The sequence below is a fragment of the Orycteropus afer genome, unplaced genomic scaffold (assembly GCF_000298275.1).
Source record: "Orycteropus afer afer isolate SDZICR_OR568_19922 unplaced genomic scaffold, OryAfe1.0 scaffold00112, whole genome shotgun sequence".
Classification (NCBI taxonomy): domain Eukaryota; kingdom Metazoa; phylum Chordata; class Mammalia; order Tubulidentata; family Orycteropodidae; genus Orycteropus; species Orycteropus afer.
The window spans coordinates 5,259,566-5,280,459 of record NW_006921699.1 but is presented as its reverse complement, the minus strand read 5'-3'; the positions used below and the strand labels follow the sequence as shown (position 1 = coordinate 5,280,459).

Genomic DNA, 20,894 nt, shown 5'->3' with positions numbered 1-20,894 from the left:
GATGGGGAGTGTGAGAGATTCGGTTTGGCAATTTAGGTATATTGTATTTTAAAATAATAAACTTGTCTTCTGGTTAATTGAATTTCTAACTAATTGAGGCTAATGATATTCTGGAGATGGAGAAGTTGTAGGCGATGGCTCTTTCTTTGACCTCCTTTCTGGATGGAGCACATACTGTGCATGTCCCAGATTGGAATTTTAATCCTGTGTACACAGCACATTAAAGCAGAGCTGCCCAGGTCCTTAGGGCAAAGACTGTTTAAATTATCTTCTTTCCTCAAATACCGAGGTGTTTAATAAATGTTTGTCAGTCAACTTAGTGAAAGCAACAGTCCCAAGCAAGCAGTACTTCACTTGATAGTTGATTTTAAAGCAAAATCATACTGAAGTGCAGTAAATTTTGTTTGAAATAAAATGAATTAATTTTTTTTAGGAGAATATGGTTGCATTTCCAGGAGCCCTGTAACACAGTGGTTAAAGCATTTGGCTGCTAACCAAAAGGCCAGTGGTTCAAACCCACCAGCCATTGTGGGAGGAAGATGAAGCAGTCTGCTTTGGTAGTGATTTATAACCTTGGAAACCCTATGGGCCAGTTCTACTCTGTCCTATAGTGTTATTATGAGTTGGAAACAACTCTACGGCAGTGGGTTTAGTTTTGGGTTTGGTGATTGCATTTCCCTTCTATGTAAAGAGTTTCCTAACTGGCTAGTTAGGTGTTACTGTATTTTCTGTGAGGCATATACTCCAAAAATGCAAAAATTTTGTGAAAAATTGAGCCCTTTCTGGTATAGGAGGTACTCCTTAAATATTTGTTGAATGAATGAAATCTGAACCATATGGAAAATATGTTACCTTGGAAAGTTCTGATTTCTGTTCAGTACATTTAATGTCTTAGTAGCCAACATTTTGTAAGAAGATATATTTTATTGGCAAGAGTCCTGAAATTCAGTAAAGGAGCTGACTCATGGGAATTGAGTCTTGACAGTTAATTCATTCAGCAAATATTTATTGGCTTCTACTATGTTCTAGGCCTTGTGCTCAGTCCAGGGGATGCCAAGAAGAGGTCTGAAGGCAGGCTGACCCACTGTCAACAAAGACTTGGTGGACATCAGTGTCTAACCACAAAAAAAAGCTCTAGACCTCAGTCTCTGCCCACAGCTGGGAGGAGACGGTACCTGGCATTCTTAGTGCCACATGATTTTTATTAGCTTTTAATGCTATCTAATAATTTTTATTGATGGAAAACTAATTTCTACAATTGCAAATTGTATTTATTCTGGTGGTTCTCTTATTGTAGTAGAAGATGGCTGTGCCGCCCACGTATGTTGACCTTGGCAAATCTGCTAGGGATGTCTTCACCAAGGGCTATGGTAAGTGTTACAGGGAGTGGCGTTTCAGGTCACAGACTGGGCTGGCACAGTGGGTAGGATTTTACCTATAACAGCTGGGGAGACCTCGTTCAGTCAACTGCTCAGAACTTTCATGTCAGGGAGCAAAGATAAGCTTCTTGTGACAAGTGAAGCACTTTTGGTTGTGCACCCAGTTGGGGCAGGCCCGTGAATTGCTGCGGATAAGTAGACATTCCTGTTTTCCCCCACATGTGGAGCAGCTCTGTGAGTGCTGCTGCAGTGAAGTACAGCTTCTAAATTTAGCCCATCCTCATGCACATGCTCAGGAGGTGCGGGGACTGTGTTTCTGCCAGTTGTCAGGCACCTTCTTTTCCAACCCCACTGGGAGTGCAGGTGGGGCCTGTGCCCATCCTGTCTGCTACGTGCCATGGCAGCTGAGCTCCACACAGAGACAGGCAGCCGCATAGACGGGGTGTCCTCAGCCCATGTGGGCACGTGCTTCCCCTTAAAAAAGAACCATTTTGAAATGCCTTAAGGGAGGCGGAGATGCTATTCTCAAGTTAGTTTTTTAACTTATTAATAGCTGTCTTCTTTCTTGCAGGATTTGGTTTAATAAAACTTGATTTGAAAACAAAATCTGAAAACGGACTGGTAAGTTGTTCAACATGCCTGGAGCATGGACACTCTTTGGAAGTCAACAGACAGGAAGCTTTTTGTGTTAGTTTGTGGTTGTTACACTCCCTGCATCCTCTGTGGGATGAGTGGTCCAAGGAAGCTATACCAGTAGGCCCCCTAACTCCAACAGCTGATTAACTCACAGGAAAATGGAGGCGAGCCTCAATTTTAGTTTTCCTGTGTTTTTTTTTTTCCTCTCCTTTATTTATTTTTTGTTGTAGTTTGGGTGAAAGTTTACAGAGCAAATTAGTTTTCCATTCAGCAGTTTATACGTGTTGTTTTGTGACGTTGGTTGCAATTTCTTCAGTGTAACAGCACTCCTCTCACTTGCTCCCTGGGTTCCCTGTTTCCATTTGTCCTACTTTCTTGCCTTTTCAGTTTTGTTTTTGGGCAAATACTCCCCTTTTGGTCTCATGGTTGATTGTACTGAGGAGTACATTCCTCCCTAGTGTTATTATTTACTTTATAGGCCTGTTTATTGTTTGGCTGAAAGTTGATCCCTCAGGGTGGGTTCGGTTTCAGGCTTGAAGGGTGTATAAGGGCCACAGCCTCAGGGGTTCCACCAGTCTCTATCAATATCTCTGATATTTTTCATGATTTTGAATTTTGTCCTACATTTTTTATTTTCCCCTCCCTCTCTGTCCAGGACCTTCTATTGTGAGCCTGATCAGAGTGGTTGGTAGTGGTAGCTGGGCACCACCTACTTCCTCTGGTCTCAGGGTAATGGAGGCTGTGGTCCGTGTGATCTATTAGTCCTTTGGAGTTTTCCTGTGTTTCTTATTTTTAAAATGATCTGTGTTCAGGGCCATGTCATTATTTTTATTTTTCAAATCTTTTTTTTTTTTTTTTTCCATGAAAATGTATGTAGCAAAACGTACACCAGTTCAACAATTTCTACATGTACAATTCAGTAATATTGATTACATTCTTTAAGTTGTGCAACTATTCTTGGTGTCCCTTTCCAAATTATTCCACCACCCTTGTGATAATGATTAAATTTTAATAGTCTCTTTTAGATTGTACATGTGGTAATTGTTGGAAGGAAGAAGTTTTGAGGTTGAATACTGCAGTGTCAGTTTTAGTTCAGTGCTTTTTCCTTGTATGAGGCTACAGGCAGGATTGGGGCTGAGAGGTCTTCCTGTCCAGTTAAAGGATTATGGGGAAGGAAGGAAGTCATCTCCGGATAGAGATTTCTTCATATGGTTCCTTTAAATAGCAAGTTCCTTTACCTCCATCTGTACTTTAAATATCTAATTGAAGCATAGAATTAGCTCTTGCCTGCATACATCCAGAGTCTCACCTTTTGCATAAAGGAGAGCACAGTCTGTTTAAGGATGGAGTGATGCAAAGTGAAGTGCTGGCATGCAGGCTGTGACTTTCTCTCCCCTTTAAAGGAATTTACAAGCTCAGGCTCAGCCAACACTGAGACCAGCAAAGTGACAGGCAGTCTGGAAACCAAGTACAGATGGACTGAATATGGGCTGACATTTACGGAGAAATGGAACACTGACAACACACTAGGCACTGAGATTACCGTGGAAGACCAGGTAATGGTTACCTGTGAAAAGATAAAGATTTATTAGTTCACATCTGCTGGCCTGCCTGTGACTAAAGCTACCGGCAAATTTCTTTTCTGTTCAGCTTGCACACGGACTGAAGCTGACCTTTGACTCATCCTTCTCACCTAACACTGGGTAAGAATTTCATCTCTCTTCTTGGCAAGGGCATTCTGTGATGTTGCATTCAGTGGAAGCCCATTGCGATGCCAGATTGTGGCGATGAGGCCGACGTCACCAAAAAGATGGCCTCCAAAGCCTAGAGATTCAAGGTTTTGATTTGGTCCCAGGAAATATCCACATCTGTCCACTAATAGACTGTATTGTAATGAGAGTTCCTTGATTAATTCATAGATGGAAGTTTATGCTGCAGATGTTTTTGAGTGCCTCCTGTGCTTGGCCCTGTGCCTAGCTGGGGATCTGAGGGCCCAGGCCATGATCACTAGCACTTCCTTCTGTCCTAATGGAGGGAGAAGCCTCTTTCTAATGGAGGATTCAGACCTGTTATCACCAGGGTCTTGAAAGATTCTGTGTTGTCTGCTGGTGTTCTGGCCTCAGCCATGGCAGCTGCAGAACTTGTGGCCCAGAAATGCACCATTTCACACAACTGAGGCTACTGAGGTGTAAGTGGCCGAGACCATAGGGTAGTTGCCAGTCCCGTGTTTCATTTAAGGGCGGGGTGATGCAAAGTGAAGTGCTGGCATGCAGGCTGTGCTCTTTTCACATCTTACGTAGGGAAACTGAGACCATGTGGTTAAACTGCATGGTGGTTCCTCAGGTGCACTCTCTGCTCCAGGCCCTTGTAACCACAGAGTAGGATAGATGGTTGTTACAATGACAGGAGGTAAGAGGACGACATGTTGATATACCTCAGGTCCTGGAGGCTTTTCAAAATGACTGGCAGGAATCATTCATTCCCTTCTAGAACACTCTTTTTTTTTTCCCACTCAGAGTGGTGGTAGTTCTCCTAAACCTGGATAAGATTGTTTTGCACACTGATGATGGATCAAGGGCATGAACTGAATTTCATGATTTGCTTTTCCATATTACTTCTCTCTTTCCTTCCTTCCTTTTTTTCTCTCCAACATATACTTACTGAAGGAAGGTCTACTGAGTCCAGGCCTTGTATTAGGTGTGGTATGACCATAAGGATCTGGGCAGACAGGGTTCCTGCTTTCTGGGAGGGTAGGGTCTTTGCTTACTTTGGTTATAGATGATCTGAAGACCCTTGGCCAGGAGCTGAATTTACTCTTGTTCTCACCTCTGTAATAGTTTCTCCTGTCAGGAGCATTGTCATCCTGTGTGGCTAGTCCCCTCTCTACCCAGCAACCTGCCATGATGGGAAAAGTTATCCAGAAACACCCTCTAATAGGGTGAGGGACCGGTGGGTAAATGTGCAGTTTGAATCTGCTGCTGCCAGGACTTTGCCTGCTGCCCTGAGATGCCACACTGTGTAAGGGATATCCCTATGAACTTTGACAGGTTTGTAATTTGTAAAGGATTTCCATTAACTTTGACAGGTTTGCAGAATCTCCAGGAATATGCATTGGAGGAAAGTTGTTCCCCCCCACTTAGATTTAATCATTTATTTCGAAATAATTTTATGCTTAAAAAATGTTGCAAAAAAGTCACAATAAAATTAAACAAAAAAGTTGCAAAAACCAAAAATGTACAAAAAAAAAAAGTAGTACATAATATTCCCTTATATCCTTTACCCAGCTACCCCTGATGTTAGCATCTTACATGACTAATATAATTATCAAAAACAGGGAATGAATGCTGATATAATACTGTTAATCGTTTATCCCACGGATGTCATATTTCTATTCCATGATCCATTTTAAGCTCCTATTTTGCATTTAGTTGTCAAGTCTCTTTGTCTCCTCTAATCTGGGACATGTCCTCACTCTTTCACTGTCTTTCATGACCTTGACACTTTTGAAGAATATTGGTCAATTTGGATTTGTGTGGTATTTCCTCATGGTTAAATTCAGAGTATACATCTGTGACAATAGTAATGTTATGCTGTGTCCTTCTTGGTGCAGGATATGAGGAGATATATGTTAATATGCCTCATTACTTACAATATTAACTCTGATTGCTTGCTTAAGATGGTGTCTGCCAGGTTTCTCCACTGTAAAGCTACTATTTTTATCTTTATAATTAACAAGTGTCTAGTGGGGAAGTACTTTGAGACTATGCCAATGTTCCATTTATTATCATACTTTGGCTCACATTAGTATCTATTGATGATTTTTGTCTGCAGCAAATGTATTTGGTGAATGATAATTTTCTATTTCCATCTGTCTTAGTTGTTTCGTGCTGCTGTAACAGGAACACCACAGGTGGATGGCTTAACAAATAGAAATTTATTCTCTCTCAGTTTAGCAGGCTAGAAGTCCAAATTCAGGGTGCCTGCTCTAGTGGAAGGCTTTCTCTCTCTGTTGGCTCTGGAGGAAGGTCCTCATCTCTTTGAGCTTCTGTTCAGCTGTCAGTCTTCATGTGATTTGCCATCTCTCTTCCTCCATCTCTAGGAGGTTCTCAGCACAAGGACCCCAAGTCCAAAGGATGCACTATACTCCTAGCTCTTCTTTCTTGGTGCTATTGAAGTCTCTCTGATCTTTGCTCACTTTGTTTAATCTCTTTGATATCTCAAAAGAGATTGACTCAAAATACAACCTAATCCTGTAGATTGTATCCTGTCCTATTAACATCACTATCTCTAGTCTTTCATCATTAACATTATAGAGGTTAGAATTTATAACACCTGGCGTAGTGCCTAAGGCATCTGACTGCTAACCAGAAAGCTGGTGGTTCAAACCCACCAGCCACTCCCTGGAAGGAAGGTTGGGCAATCTTCTTCTGGAGTGATATCACCTCGGAAACACAAGGAGGGGTCACTATGAGTAGGACCTGCCTTGACGGCAGTGGGTTTTTTTTTTTTTTTTTTAGTGTAATTTTATCAGATCAAAAAAGGGAGGATAATTATGTAATATTGAGAATCATAGCCTAGCCAAGTTGACACATATTTTTTTGGGGGCACAATTCAATCCATAGCACCATAATTTCTTCTACATTTATTTATTGGAAGACCCTTGGCCATTTATTTATTTATTGGAAGGAGCTGTCTCTTTTGTCCTGTTTATGTATTTCATCATTTATATCAGTATGGATTTATAGACTTTTACTCTCTGAGTTATAATCCATTACTACCATTATTTTGTTGCTCAAAATGTCCCAAATCTAGCCAGTGGCAGCTCCTTCATGTTGGCATCCTGTGTGCTTTTGACAAGTCCTCATCATTATTTGATTACTTCCTTATGTCTGATTTGAGAAGATGTACGCAGGTCATCTACACTTGTCCTTTCCAGTCCTGATATCATCCATTTTTCCAAGGAACTCTGGTTCTTTTTATTGGAGAATGATGTTTAGAAACTAGGATTGTGGATGCTAGGTTTACACATTGCAACTGCGTGTTTGAGGAAGTTTTGTGAATCTTGAGGGAGGCTGGCAATGAAAGCTGGCTTTCCAAAGTGACTTCTGATATAGCCTGGAAGAGCATCCTGGCTCCTGGACTGAGCTGAGTGTAGACCATAACTGGGTAAGGCTGACCAAATCTGGGTGAGGCTGTAGACCTCATCTTGGGACCAACACCCACACTGAGTGTCACACTTCAGATAAAACCAACCTAATAACCACAAATCAGTCATGCCTCTTTTGGGTGCTTGTCAAATTAGCACCACTGTTAACAGCTTACATAAAATCCCAGTTCTGTCTGGAAGACATGGTGTGCTGCATTTAAAAGAGCAGAAACCTGGGGAGAAACCTGAGCCATTGCCCTAGCACTGCCCCATGCTCTTGGGAACAGGGCTCTTGGACCCTGGGCCAGAATCCAATAAGATGGTGTATGGAGGCGCCATGTAAAATGTCAGTTGCAGCTGGTATACGCCACCTGTCACAGGCCCTGTCAAACAGCCCAGGGGGGCTGTCAAACCTTGTGGTCAGCAGAAACCTTTTATCTGCCTGATTTGTACATTTCTTGGTCTTTCCCTTCTTTCTAAATGTCAGCCTATGAACAGCTATTTCATCATCCCCCTCACCCCCACCCCAGCTTGGTGCCAGTTGAACGCTTGGGCAAAACCTAGACTCCTTTCCCCAAAGAACAGGTACTCTAAGATAGGCTTATGTGGAGTTTTTCTTACCAGAGAATATTTGTTTAGATGTTAGGCCTTCCCTTTGATGCTTGCCAGGATACACAGAGGAACATGAATGAAATTGAGGCACTTGGGAAGCGTGTTGGCTTTATTTTCAGCTATGATTTCCAAAAGCCTTGTCTCATTGAAGACATGGAAGATATAACCTTTAAATTTTAATTTTCAATTATGGAAGATATCAAGCTTAACAAAACTAAGTATTTAAACCCTCATATGATATCCTATCACCCACATTTAATAATCAACCCATAGCCAGTCTTATTTTCTTTGTACATCTATAGTAATATTTTCCTCCCTCAACCCATTATTATTTTGAGGTAAATAGCAGCACATAATTTCACCTGTAATATTTTAGTACAGTTGGCCCTCTGTATCCATAGCTCCACATATCCAAGCATCCATGGCTCCACATCCACACTTAAGTGGTCAAAGCAGTTCTTCAAAGGCTAAGTGCAGGTGTAAAGTGCTGTTTACATAGCATTTACATTGTATTAGCTATTCTCAAAACTCTCACTGCTGTCAAGTCGGTTTAGACTCAGTGACCCTACCTTGGGTTTCTGAGATGGTATCTCTATGGAAATAGATTGCACTTCTGAGGAGTGGATGGTGGGTTTGAACCTCCAGCCTTCTGGTTAGCAGTCAGATGCCTTAGGCACTATGCCACCAGAGCTCCCATATTAGCTATGAAAAGTAATCTAAAAAAAAAAAAAAAAAAAACCCCCAAACTTACTACCATTGAGTTGATTCCAACTCACAGCCACCTCCATTAGGTTTCTGAGGTGGTAAATCTTTATGGAAGTAGATTGTCCAGTCTTGCTTCTATGGGTTTGAACCACCAACCTGTTTAGCAGTCAGATTTAGAGATAATCTAGAGATTATTTAAAGTATACTGGAGAACATCCGTGGGTTATGTACAAATACTATATACTGTTTTATATAAGGAACTTGAGCATCTGTGGAGTTTGGTAGCCGCAGGGGGTCCTGGAACCAATGCCCCATGGATACAGAGGGACAACTGTGTCTTTAAACAATAAGACTCCTTTTTTAAAAAAGCATAACCATAGTATCACATTGAAAAAAAAATTGATAGCTCTCTAGTCTGTTCAATTTTTTATTATTTCATATATATACATATTTAATATGTACAAGTTTATTGTTGTTGGTTGCATTGAGTCAATTTCACCTCATGGTGACCCATGTGTTTGTTACAGAGTTGAACTGTGCTCCATCGGGTCAGCTTGGCTGTAGTCTTTCTTTTAATGTATTTTATTGAAATATAATTTATGTACAGTGAAATAAACAAAACTAAAGTGACATGGGTCAATGTGGTTTCTTTTTTTTTTTTTTTTTGCTGTGTTTCCTCCCCTCCCCTCCCACCCCTGGCAACCAACAAAGAAAGTTTCCCTCCATATATGAATCTTTCCTTGACCCTCTACAACAATGAACTAATGCTATGTTTGTCCTTCTGTGATTGACTGATATCACTCAGCATAATATCCTCCAGGTTCATCCATATTATGTGGTGTTTTGCAGACTCTATGTTATTCTTTAGTGCTGCATAGCATTCCACTATGTGTATGTACCATAGTTTGGTCATCCACTCTTCTGCTGATGGGCACGTAGGTTGTTTCCATCTTTTTCCTATTGTAAATAGTACTGAGATGAACATGAGTGTGCATATATCTGTTCCTGTTCTGGCTCTCACTTTTCTATGATATATACCTAGTAATGGGATTGCTAGAAAAAATGGTATCTCCATTTCCAGCTTTCTAAGGAATTGCCATATTGCTTTCCACAGTGGTTGTGTCACTTCACAGTCCCACCAGCACTGTATGTGAGTCCCAATCTTTCCACATCCCCGCAGCATTTGTTACTTTCTGTCTTGTTAAACCTTGCCATCAGTGCTGGGGTGAGACAGTATCTCATTGTTTTGATTTCCATCTCTCTGATGGCCAATGATTGTGAGCATCTCTTCATGTCTTGGGAGCTCTGGTAGCATAGTCCCTAAGGCACTTGACTGCTAACCAGAAGGCTGGGGTTCAAACCTACCAGCTAGTCCTTGGAAGGAAGGTTGGGCAATCTACTTTAGTAGTGATACTGCCTTGGCAACCCAAGGAGGGGTTGCTATGAGTCGGGGCCAACTCGATGGCACATAATAACAACAACAACAACAACAACAACAACTTCATGTATTAGCTGGCCACCTGAATATCCTCCTTGGTGAAGTGTCTATTCATGTCTTTTGCCTATTTTTCAATTGGATTGTTAATTCCTTTGGTGTTGAAGCATTGGAGTTTTCTATAAATCTTAGAGATAAGTCCCTTGCCAGATAGGTAATTATAGGCAAATATGAATTTGTTGCTAACATTTTTGTTATGTGCTTTTTTGTGGTGTTAATTTCTTGGTTCCATATAAATTTCTGTGCTGAGCCTGTTTTCTTTATGAATCATGCTATCACTTCTTTTGTTGCTGTTGTTTTAGTATTTGCTAAATATTTGTACTGGTCCTCTTTTTTCTTTTGATGTGAAGGTTTATCATTTTTCTTTGAGATTACCCTGTGATTTATAGTTTTCTCCCCAAGTTCAGGATAGTCCGTCTTATCTTGTAGTTGTCTTGACATCCCTACCATCTACAAGTTCTGTAATGACACAGTTTTTTCCCTCTTTTTGGTTTGTAATTGTCCTCATTTGTCAATTAATGTCTCTGGTTCCCTGTTTATAATCTTGTAGGTTTCTTTACTTTGGATACTTCCATAGCTGGGTTGGTTTCTGGGTTATATCATCATGTGTGTTAATGGTCAGTTGTTGTTGGCTGTTGTTGCTTATCTGTCCAAAGGGCTCGCTTTAGCATCTCTTGTAAGGTTGGTCTGGTTTGAACAAATTCCCTTAATTTCCACTTATCTGGAAATGTCCTAATTTCACCATATTTGAGGGACAGTTTTGCTGGGTACATAATTCTTGGTTGGAAATTTTTCTCTTTCAGAGTTTTATATATACCATTCTAGTCTTCTCACCTGCATGGGTTCTGCCAAGAAATCCAGGCTTAGTCTTATTTGTTGCCACTTGTAGGTAACTTTTTGTTTTTCCCCTGCTGCTCTCATCATTCTTTCTTTGTCTTTGGTTTTGGTGAGTTTGATGATGATGTGTCTTGGTGATTTTTCTTTTGGGGTCTAGCCTGTTTGGGGTTCATTGAACTTCCTGAATAGGTATATTCTCATTTTTCATCATGTCAGGGAAGTTCTCTTCCAACAAATCTTGGACAATTTTCTCAGTGGTCTTATTTGTGTCTTCCTGTTCTGGAATTCCAATGACATATAGGTTATTCCTTTTGATGGTATCCCACATGAACATTAGACTTTCTTCATTTTGTTTTGATCTTTTTTCTGATTGATCCCTTTCCAAAGAAGTATTCAGGTATTTGTCTTCAATCTCATTAATTCTGTCTTCCATTGCTTCAATTCTACTCCTTTTCCCTTTCAATGTGTTACCTATTTCTGACAATTTAGTATTAATCTTCTGAATTTCCATCTGTAGATTAGAATCATTTCTAGTTTTTCATTTATTTTGTCATCTTGTTCTTGTATTTTCTTCTGAAATTCTTCTAGGGTTTTCTCTGTTTTCCTTGCTCTGTCTCTCAATCCTTTGAAGACACCTAAATATAATTCTTTTTAATTTCTTAACAGGGAATTCCAGTGCTGAGTCTTCATCAGGGATGCGTTTTGGGTCTGTATCCTGGTCCCTTGTTTCTCCTGCTTTATCTTGCTTCTTTGTGTGGACTGTGATGTTGTTGTCTCCGAGGCATTGTGATGATTTTTGTTTATATTTAATTGGTGATTGTATGTTGTAGTGATTTGCCCACGATTTTTGTTTTCTTTGTATGTTATCTACGCAAGCAGGGTACTGTGCTGTGCTCCTCTATTCACTAGTTGACAGCACTTATACACTCACCACCTGTTTCCTTTCCTGTTGTCAGCTTCTTGCATGTCCCTGCCGACCTTGGCAAACAGAGCCTATTCTTAGGTCTCTGGAATCTGATTGAGAATACTGTCACTTTAAAATCCAACATAGTTGCCACTTGTAAACATTCAAAATGACTGTGCCCTCAGTCACTTTAAATATCCAAAATGGCCCCTGCTTATAAACAATCAAAATGGCTGCACCCTCAGTCACTTTAAATATCCAAAATAGCTGCCGCTTATAAACATTCAAAATGGCTGCGCTCTCCGTCACTTTAAATATCCAAAATGGCTGCTGTGTGTAAACAATCAATATGGTTGCACCCTCTGGACCATGGAAAGTCAGCAGCTCAGGTTGTCTCCCTCCTTGCTGTTTCCTTTCCTAGTCATAGGCCACTAGTGCAGTTTTCCCTGCAGCCCTTGGTGACCAGGGCTGATCTTTAGGTCAATTTTTAGGTCCCAACACCACTTGGAAATATTCATGTTATTGATCCTGTCAGAGTAGCTGACAGTCTGCAGCTTCGACCATGTCTGTACTCACTGTTTTCTTTCAGGTTTTTCCACTAGTTGGTGCCTAATCCACTTCTATATACTTCCTTTCAAAGCTGCTCAGGGTTCCAGGGTTATCTTCTGTATCTCTGTCAATTGGTTTTTCTTTTCTTTGTTGAAGAGGGTCTGTGTCACTTGTCTGCCTAGTCCTCCATCTTCCCAGAAGTCTCCATGGGTTTTCTTACAGAATCAAAAATTGCCCATGGTTTGCAATTGGTTCATAGATCTCCTAAGTTACTCTAGATTCCCCCTCTTCTTTTTTTCCATTGTAATTTATTTGTTGACGAAACTGGTTATTTGACCTGTAAAGTTACACACAGACTAAATTTTGATGCTTGCATCTCCATATGTCATTTAACTTGTTTCTTTGTCCCCAGTATTTCCTGTGAATTGGTAAGTATAGAGGCTTCATCGTGTTTATATTCCATTTGGAGTGAAGGTAAAAATGCTTTATAGGTGGTGGTCTGTGCTTCTGGTAGGATGTGTTATAAGGCCTGGTTGTCCCTTTTTCTGATACTAATGCCACTCTAATACTCATTAGGAGTATTATTGCAAAAGTATATGCAAAAGAGTGATAAATCCATTTTTATCATTTTTCCTTCATTTGTTAGCTGGACTATTTAAGTAAAGAAAAACTTATGAACTATTTGATTACCTTGAGGTGGTTAGTCCAGTGGCATTACTAGGATTGTTGTTACCTAGTGCAGTAACTCATGATGTCACCGTACCCCCCTATGGGGCTCCTCTTGTACCAGATCATACAGAATCCTTCATAAAGTTTATTGTTAATTTGAACCATAGAATAATATGTGATAAATATAAATTGCTCGACTTTAATATTTCTTAGATTATATGAATACTAGTAACAAAATTATCTTGTAAAATCTCCCTACATTGAATGACATTATTAGTTACAACATTATTAGTAACTGAGCAGAAGCCTCTTTTTATTGTTATCCTCCTTTTCCTATTACTGCTGCTTCATCTTCAAAAAAGTTATTGATATAGGTTCATAGCTACTAATTAGCACAATATTGTAGTTAAAACACTGGAAAATTTGACAAAATCAACAGTTGTAAAAACAGCAGCAATGAAAACAACAGGACATGGTTATAGCATATATAGTTAAACCCATGTAATTTTAGACATCATTCGTTGAAATTGGGTAATAGTAACAGCTCTGTTAGAAGGGTCAAAAAGTAAATTAGTATAGAGTTTTAGCCTTGTCAGTATATTGATATATGTAAAGTGGGCTTACAAAAAATGTTTTTGTAGTTATAGCTAACTATAGGAATATTTTTATAAAAATTTCCTGCTGAAACACTGCACAAAAATTTTATAGTCGTTTTGGTGTCATCCCCTCTGACAGTCATTTTGGTATCACCTGGTATGGGTTAGTATAGGAAAGGTGGTATAAAAGTTTATATTTTTATCTACTGTTTTCAAAATAACAAGTTGATTCTTTAGTGTGTATGTTCTGAGTGTTATAAATTCATGGATTTAAACATATTAGGTATCTTTCAGTCCATTGCTGATTTTTTTTTTTTTTTAACTTTTTGTTGTGATTTGCATGAAAGTTTACAGAGCAAATCAGTTTTTCATTCAACGATCTACCTCTGCTTAGTGGTTTACTCTTCCTTCACCTCTTACCCCGCTGGTATTATTCTTATTGATGCTCAAATCATCCAATCTTTGAAGTTCCTGGGAATCTTTGCAGGTTAGCTCCTAAGTCCTTTTGACCCAACCCTAGTAGTCTGTGTTAGCTTTGATGGATGTTTCAGGCTCTCCTTTTACATTTCCTGTCCCAGGCCTGCAGATAGCTATTTTTCCAAGGAACACTGGTTCCTTTTAGGAGAGAATGATATTTAAGAGCCTAGTGATGGGAATGAAAGGAGCACTGGTAATGTAGTGACTGAGGCATTTGGCTGCTAACCAAAAGGTCGGCAGTTTGAACCCACCAGTCCCATGGAAGGAGGATGAGACAGTCCACTTCCATAAAGATGTACAGCCTCTGAAACCCTACGGAGCAGTTCTACTCTGTCCTATAGGGTTGTTATGACTCAGAATCAACTCATTGGCATTGGGTTTGGTTTAATTTTTTTGGTTGGAGGTGAAGCTTTACTTTCAGTGTGAATGAAGCTGGGGTAGCCAGCCCAACTATGTAGTCCTTGGGCCTCTGAGCAGATCTAGTTCCTCCTGTGGCCTCTGCTGGGAGTGCAGCTTCCTGTGGGAGTCTGTCCCTTTTGTAGCTGGATGACAGGAACCTTTTGGTTAGCAGCCCAGTGCTTTAGCTATAGCACCACCAGAGCTCATTTTGAATGGCAGGGATAATTGGATGAAAGTAGACCAAATTTTATTTGATAGACGTGCTCTTGCTTTCCAATGTTTATTTTTGGTAAAAGACATGATGATAATATATTGGCAGATGACACAACTCAGCTAGCTGGGTCTCAGCAGTAGGCAAGGAGGCACTGGATAGGTCATTTATTCAAATGTGGGACCAGCAGGCAGGGCCTGGGGTCTTACTGGTCAAACAGGACTTCCTGGCCCCATGACTGCAGAGCCCCAGGTTCCACGCTACTGCCCAGTCCTCTGAAATATTATGTATGCATTTGAATCTCCTGAGTACCAAATTAAAAGACCTCTCACTGTTGTATTCACTTAGAAGTGATCTGCTATTTGTTTCTTTGCTTACTGGTGAGCTACAAAGTAAGAAAATGACCATGTCCTTAAAATGCTGATGTTGAGTTGGCTGCCTTCATGGCAGATAATATCTTTTCCAAAAAATTATTGGGTTATAGTAAAGATGCATCTGTTTCATGATTCCATGATGGCTCTCTACCTAATAAATACCAGTCATGCTCTAATATAGGCTTCTACTTTAAGCACAGGGAGAAGATAACTCTTATTTTTCAAGCTTTTCCTGCACGTGTTCTCACTTTATTATTGTGGCATTTCTGCAAACTGGATTCCAGTTGAAGAACAGTTGTGTCGTCTTGCTCACTTGTGGCCCAGCATCTACTTGAGAGACCTGGGGTTCTGGCTTTGCCACCCTACTTGCCCCATTTATTTAAACTGGTTGTTCTTTTTTTTTTTTTTAATCAAGTGCATTTCTTGGCATGATTATCCCAAGGTGAGCTAACTTCTGATTTTAATACCATTTCCTTTCTTTCAGGAAAAAAAATGCTAAAATCAAGACAGGGTATAAGCGAGAACATATCAACCTGGGCTGTGACGTGGATTTTGACATTGCCGGGCCTTCCATCCGCGGTGCTGTGGTACTGGGTTATGAGGGCTGGCTAGCAGGCTACCAGATGAACTTTGAGACTGCCAAGTCCCGCGTGACCCAGAGCAACTTTGCAGTTGGTTATAAGACTGATGAATTCCAGCTTCACACTAATGTGTAAGTGTACCTGTATGTGTGTGTGAGTGTATGTGCTAGGGGAATTGTTTTTCATCATTTGTTCTGAGCTCAGCTTTTAATAACTGCAGAGTAAGTTTTTGGAATCAGATGATTCACATGGCCTTTAATGTTTTACTGTTTCCCACCTACCTACTTCTTGAAGTGTCTTAAATTCATTCTAATCTGTGCACAATAAATAGTGTCATTGGTACACAAAATGACTAATGAATTACAGCTAGGGCATGGTGTCAGTCTAAAGAGGTGTCCCTCTCCTGGAACTTCCTGGATACTAAGGTCCTTTTATTTTCAGTTAACAAAATAAGAAGAAAGAAAAAAGGTGTAGCCTGTCTCTGCCTCATGTCTGAGGATTAGCTTGCTGGCCTTAATGAAATGTAGACATTGTAGATAAATTAGGAGGTGATTATCTCAGTTAAATACAAAGTGTCTTCTCTGCATGAAGGAATATTTAAAAGTTTATTAACTGATTGATAGTATGGTGAATAGAAGAGAAAAAATATCGCAGAGTAGATATTGAAGGAGCCCCCTTGTATTCAGACTTTGGAACTGAAGTCGAGTGGTAAATGAGGTTAAAAGAAGCAAATATTTCATCCATAAACATCCTGTAGACAGGAGGAACTAACTTGTGGCACAAATAGGGTACACCTTTATCAAGAATTTTTCTTTTATTTCTTTCCATTAGAGGTCACTGAAGAAGTGACTTTTAAAATTTTTTACAAGTAAATGGCACTAGGCTTTAAATTAGTAATGTTTCCGTTAATTTTTTTGAGGAATTTTTATAAATGAAGACAGATTTGAGTCTTTTGAAACTGAATAGTCATCGGGAAACTCCAGAGACAGGGACAGATCTGTGGTCGCCAAAGGGAGCTGGGAGGGTGTGTCAACAAAGAGTTAGCCCAAGGGAGTTTTGGGGATGACAGAACTAACTGTTCTGTATCCTGACTGGTGATGGTGAACATTAGGAATCTATATGTGTTAAAATCCACTGACATAGACACCAAAAAAGATAAATTAATGTATGTTAATGTAAAAAGATGACATATAAAACATGTTATATGGAAAATATCACAAGCATAGAAGTGTTTTTAAATTTAGAATTCTGACTAGAATGGGAAGTTCTTTCTTGGTTTGGAATTGGAAATTGGCAGTAGTTCTAGGAAGAGTTGTTAGCTGTCACCACTCCCTCCCCTCCAACATGATGCTCATGATCTTCAGTAAGTAACAAGTGGACGGGATTTAGGAGTCCCTGGGTGGCAAAAATGGTTAAGCACTCAGCTACAAACCAAAAGGTTGGAGGTTGGAGTCCACCCAAAGACAGGCTTTGTGCTTCATATAGATGTATTTGGACAATGAGTTCCCCCTGTTTATATATTTGAGAGCTCAGTACAGGAAGGTGGTGTGCTTTGCTGGTTTTTGAATATACTGAGAAATCTGACTTTTTTTTCTTTTTTGAATTGTGATTTGGGTAAAAGTTTACAGAGCAAATTCACTTTCCATAGAGCAGTTCACACACATGTTGTCTCATGACATTGACTACAATTTACCCCAATGCAACAGCTCCCCTCCCACTCCCTCCCAATAGTTACCTCTTCCCTGTGTTGATCCCTCCTTGCACTCCTGCCTCCTGAACTGTCTCCTTGTGTATAAGCAGCCCTTCTTTCTCCCATGATTGATCTCTCCAAGGAGTGTATCTACCTCAGGTACATGTTCAACTCATATGCCTATCTTTTGTTTGGCTGGAAGCCACAGGTGTGGATTCAATTCCAGACCTGTAGGGCAGCTAGGGACTATAGTCTCAGTGGTTCCACCAGGCTCTGTCAGACCAGCAAACCTGGTCCCCTCACCCCCTTTTTTTTTCTCCAAATGCTTTTGAGTTTTGTTCCACATTGTTCTCCCTCTCTATCCAGGATCTCCTACATAGATCCCCTTCTGAGTGGTTGACAGTGGTAGCCAGGCACCATCTAGTTCTGGTCTCATAGTTATATAGGCTGAGGATTGCACGGTGTACCAGTTGCTAGGACTAATTGTTTCCATGAATCTTTGGTTTTCTTTATTCTTCTTTGAATGAAGAAGATGAGGAGAGATGAGGAGAGCCCCATCGTTGCATCTAGATGGCTGCTTGCAAGCTTTTAAGATCCCAGGGGCTACTCACCAAAGTAGGAGGTGGACAGTGTTTTGTATAGTATGTTATGCCAATTGAGCTTGATGTCCCCTGCGACTATGGTCCCAAGCCCACACTGACCTTTCTTTTTAAAAACATTTAAGCCCAAGAAAATCTCCCCTATTTGAGTGTTGTCATAATGAAATCACTCAAAAATCTGAGAGCCTTACTGTTTTCATCAAGCTCGCTTTTTTGAGGAAGGTAAGATTCCTAGCTTTTCTATGGGTTTAAACCGCCAGCGTTTTGGTTAGGAGTCAAATGCCTTAGGCACTACACCACCAGAACGCCCTTTCTTATGGTACCACCTGCAAATCAGGCAGTGCCTGGGCTCTCTCTATGCTTTCTGAAAGCATAATGTCTGTCTATCTGGATTTCAGGGGAAAATTTGAAAGTTTAGAATGTGTTTGATGAGCATCTACTTTAGAGAGAGTGCATTGCTGAAGAGGAGGGTTTACAGTGAAACAGTTTATTCTTGGGTTAATGAGTTCTTAGCCCTTTGCTGGATTCCAAAGCACACGGGCTCTGCCTTGCACTTTCCGTTGGAAACACCCAAAATGACTAGGCAAAAGTTTGTCATTATTATTGTTTTGGTTTTCTAATGCTGCCATAACAGACATACCCCAAATGAATGGCTTTAACAAACAGGGATTTATTCCCTGAGGGTTTAGGAGGCTAGAAGTCTGAGTCTGAAGTGCCAAGCTCTAGGGGCTGGGGGAAGGCCCCTTGACCTTGGGCTCTGCCTCTTGCTTCTGGCCCGCTTCAGCTGGTGGCTTCCCTTTACTCAGGCAGCTGCTGGCTGCTGAGGCTGACAAACCCAAGGTCAACAAGTAAAATGGCACAGTCCTAAGATTATTAAGCAACACAGTAGGCCACTAGTTTAAGTCTAGAAACAGTCCCAAGATCAGCAGGCAGCACAGCAGGGTGCTGAATGGAAACTTGGCTAAATGGCAGGCTCCAAGCATGCCAAAAAGCTTAAGATGTTTCTCAAAACTTCTTATATACAGGAAGCAGACCACATCCCTAAGGCAGCTGCTACTCAGCTGTCACAGTAGATTCCACCATGGTATTGACTCACAGTCTCATCATGGGGAATAGCTACATCCAGCTGCCCAGCCACATTGACATATAACCTAAACTACCACAATTCCACCTCTTTTCATCTTGACACCTACACAGATCTCCTTTATTGAGTGGCCTGAGTCTCCTAGGCCATCTGAGTGGTGACCTTACCCCCTTGGGTTGGCAGGTCCTGTTCCTCTTCTCCTTGAGCATGGCAGCTCTGCCCCCTCACTTTTGGGCAGCAGCTATGGCCCCATCCACTGGCCCATATGAACGAGCAGCCCCACACTCCAGAACCAAGTTGGTAAGATCTGACACTTTGAAACCTAGGGGGCTGTTGTGGTTCCACCCTCAGAGGCCATGGTCCTACCCTTTGAGACTGAGGCAGCTCTGCTTCACATTTCCTTGGTCTCTCAGCTTCTCCAATTAATGCCCAAAGGCAACCCATTCCACCAGGAAACTTCTTGCCCAGATGTACTCAGCTTTCTGTCTTCATGGGCCAGCAAACCTGTGGCTCTCTCTCATGGTGGTCTCTACCAATTAGTGCCCAAAGACAACCTACTCTTTCAGGAAGCCTCCTGCCCAAAGGCATCAAGCTTTCTCTGCTGTGGGCTGGTAAGCCTGTTGCTCTGTCTCATGCTGGTCTGTTAGCTTTGCTGCCACCATCTCTCTGCCATCCTCTCAGCACAGAGATCTTGGGTCCAAGTATATGCTTCACTCCTGTTTCCACATTTCAGGTGTCTGTTAGAGCAGCATCCCATTCTCTTGGTACCAAATTCTGTTTTGTTTCTCTAGTGCCACTCTAACAGAAAATACCACAAATGGGATGACTTTAACAAACTGGGATTTATTCTCTTAGAGTTTGTTGTTATTGTTAGGTGCCATCAAGTCGTCTCTGACTCATAGCAACCCTGTGTACAACAGAACGAAACAATTTGTCTTACAGTGTAGGAGGCTAGAAGTCTGAGTTCAAAGTGCCAAGTTCTAGGGGCTTGGTAAAGTCCCCTTCACCTTGGACTTCAGCTCTGCCTCTTGCTCCCGGCCTGCTGGAACTGGAGGCTTCTCTTACCTCAGGCAGCTGCTGGCTACTCAGACTGACAAACCCAAGGTTGACAGGTAAAATGACACAAGTACCAAGATTATTCAGCAACACAGCAGGCCACTAGTTCAAATTCATAAACAATCCCAAGATTGGCAGGCTGCATGGCAGGGTCCTAGCATGCCAAAAAGTTGAGACCTATCTCAGAGTCTTCTTACATACTGGAAGTAGACCACATCCATAAGGCAGCTACTTAGCTGCTCACAGTAAATTCCACCATAGATTTTATTTTATTTTTTTTAATTGTGATTTGGGTGGAAATTTACAAAGCAAATTCACTTTCCATACAGCAGTTCACATACACTTTGTCTCGTGACATTGACTACAATTTACCCCAATGCAACAGCTCCCCTCCCACTTCCTTCCGATAATTACTTCTTCCCTATGCCCATCCCTCCATGCACTCCTGCCCTCTGAGCTGTCTCCCTGTGCATAAACAGCCCTTCCTTCTCCCATGATTGTTCTCTGCAAGGAGTGAATTTACCTCAAGTAAATGTTCAAGTTATATGCCTGTCTTTTGTTTGACTGGGAGCCACAGGTGTGGGTTCAATTCCAGACCTAAAGGGCAGCTCAGGGCCATAGTTTCAGTGGTTCCACCAGGCTCTATCAGACCAGCAAACCTGGTTCCCCTTTTTTTTCCCCCCAAATGCTTTTGAGTTTTGTTCCACATTGTTCTCCCTCTCTATCCAGGATCTCCTACATAGATCTCCCTCTGAGTGGTTGACAGTGGTAGCCAGGCACCATCTAGTTCTTCTCGTCTCATAGTCATATAGGCTGCAGATCGGAGGGTGTACCAGTTGTTTGGACTAATTGTTTCTATGAATTTTTGGTTTTCTTCATTCTTCTTTGCTCTGGA

The 20,894-nt window shown here is 41.1% G+C and overlaps 1 protein-coding gene across 1 annotated transcript in view; it reads left to right on the top strand.

The window, feature by feature from the left end:
* Positions 1–1,285: 1,285 nt before the first annotated feature.
* The window catches only part of VDAC1 (voltage dependent anion channel 1), a 39,283-nt gene continuing 19,674 nt past the window's right edge, over positions 1,286–20,894 (top strand). The window contains exons 1-5 of the mRNA XM_007943753.2: positions 1,286–1,370; positions 1,951–2,000; positions 3,419–3,571; positions 3,666–3,718; positions 15,474–15,701. Of these exons, the coding sequence (XP_007941944.1) occupies positions 1,304–1,370; positions 1,951–2,000; positions 3,419–3,571; positions 3,666–3,718; positions 15,474–15,701 (551 nt within the window). The 5' untranslated portion in view covers positions 1,286–1,303. The remainder of the gene's footprint in view (positions 1,371–1,950; positions 2,001–3,418; positions 3,572–3,665; positions 3,719–15,473; positions 15,702–20,894) is intronic.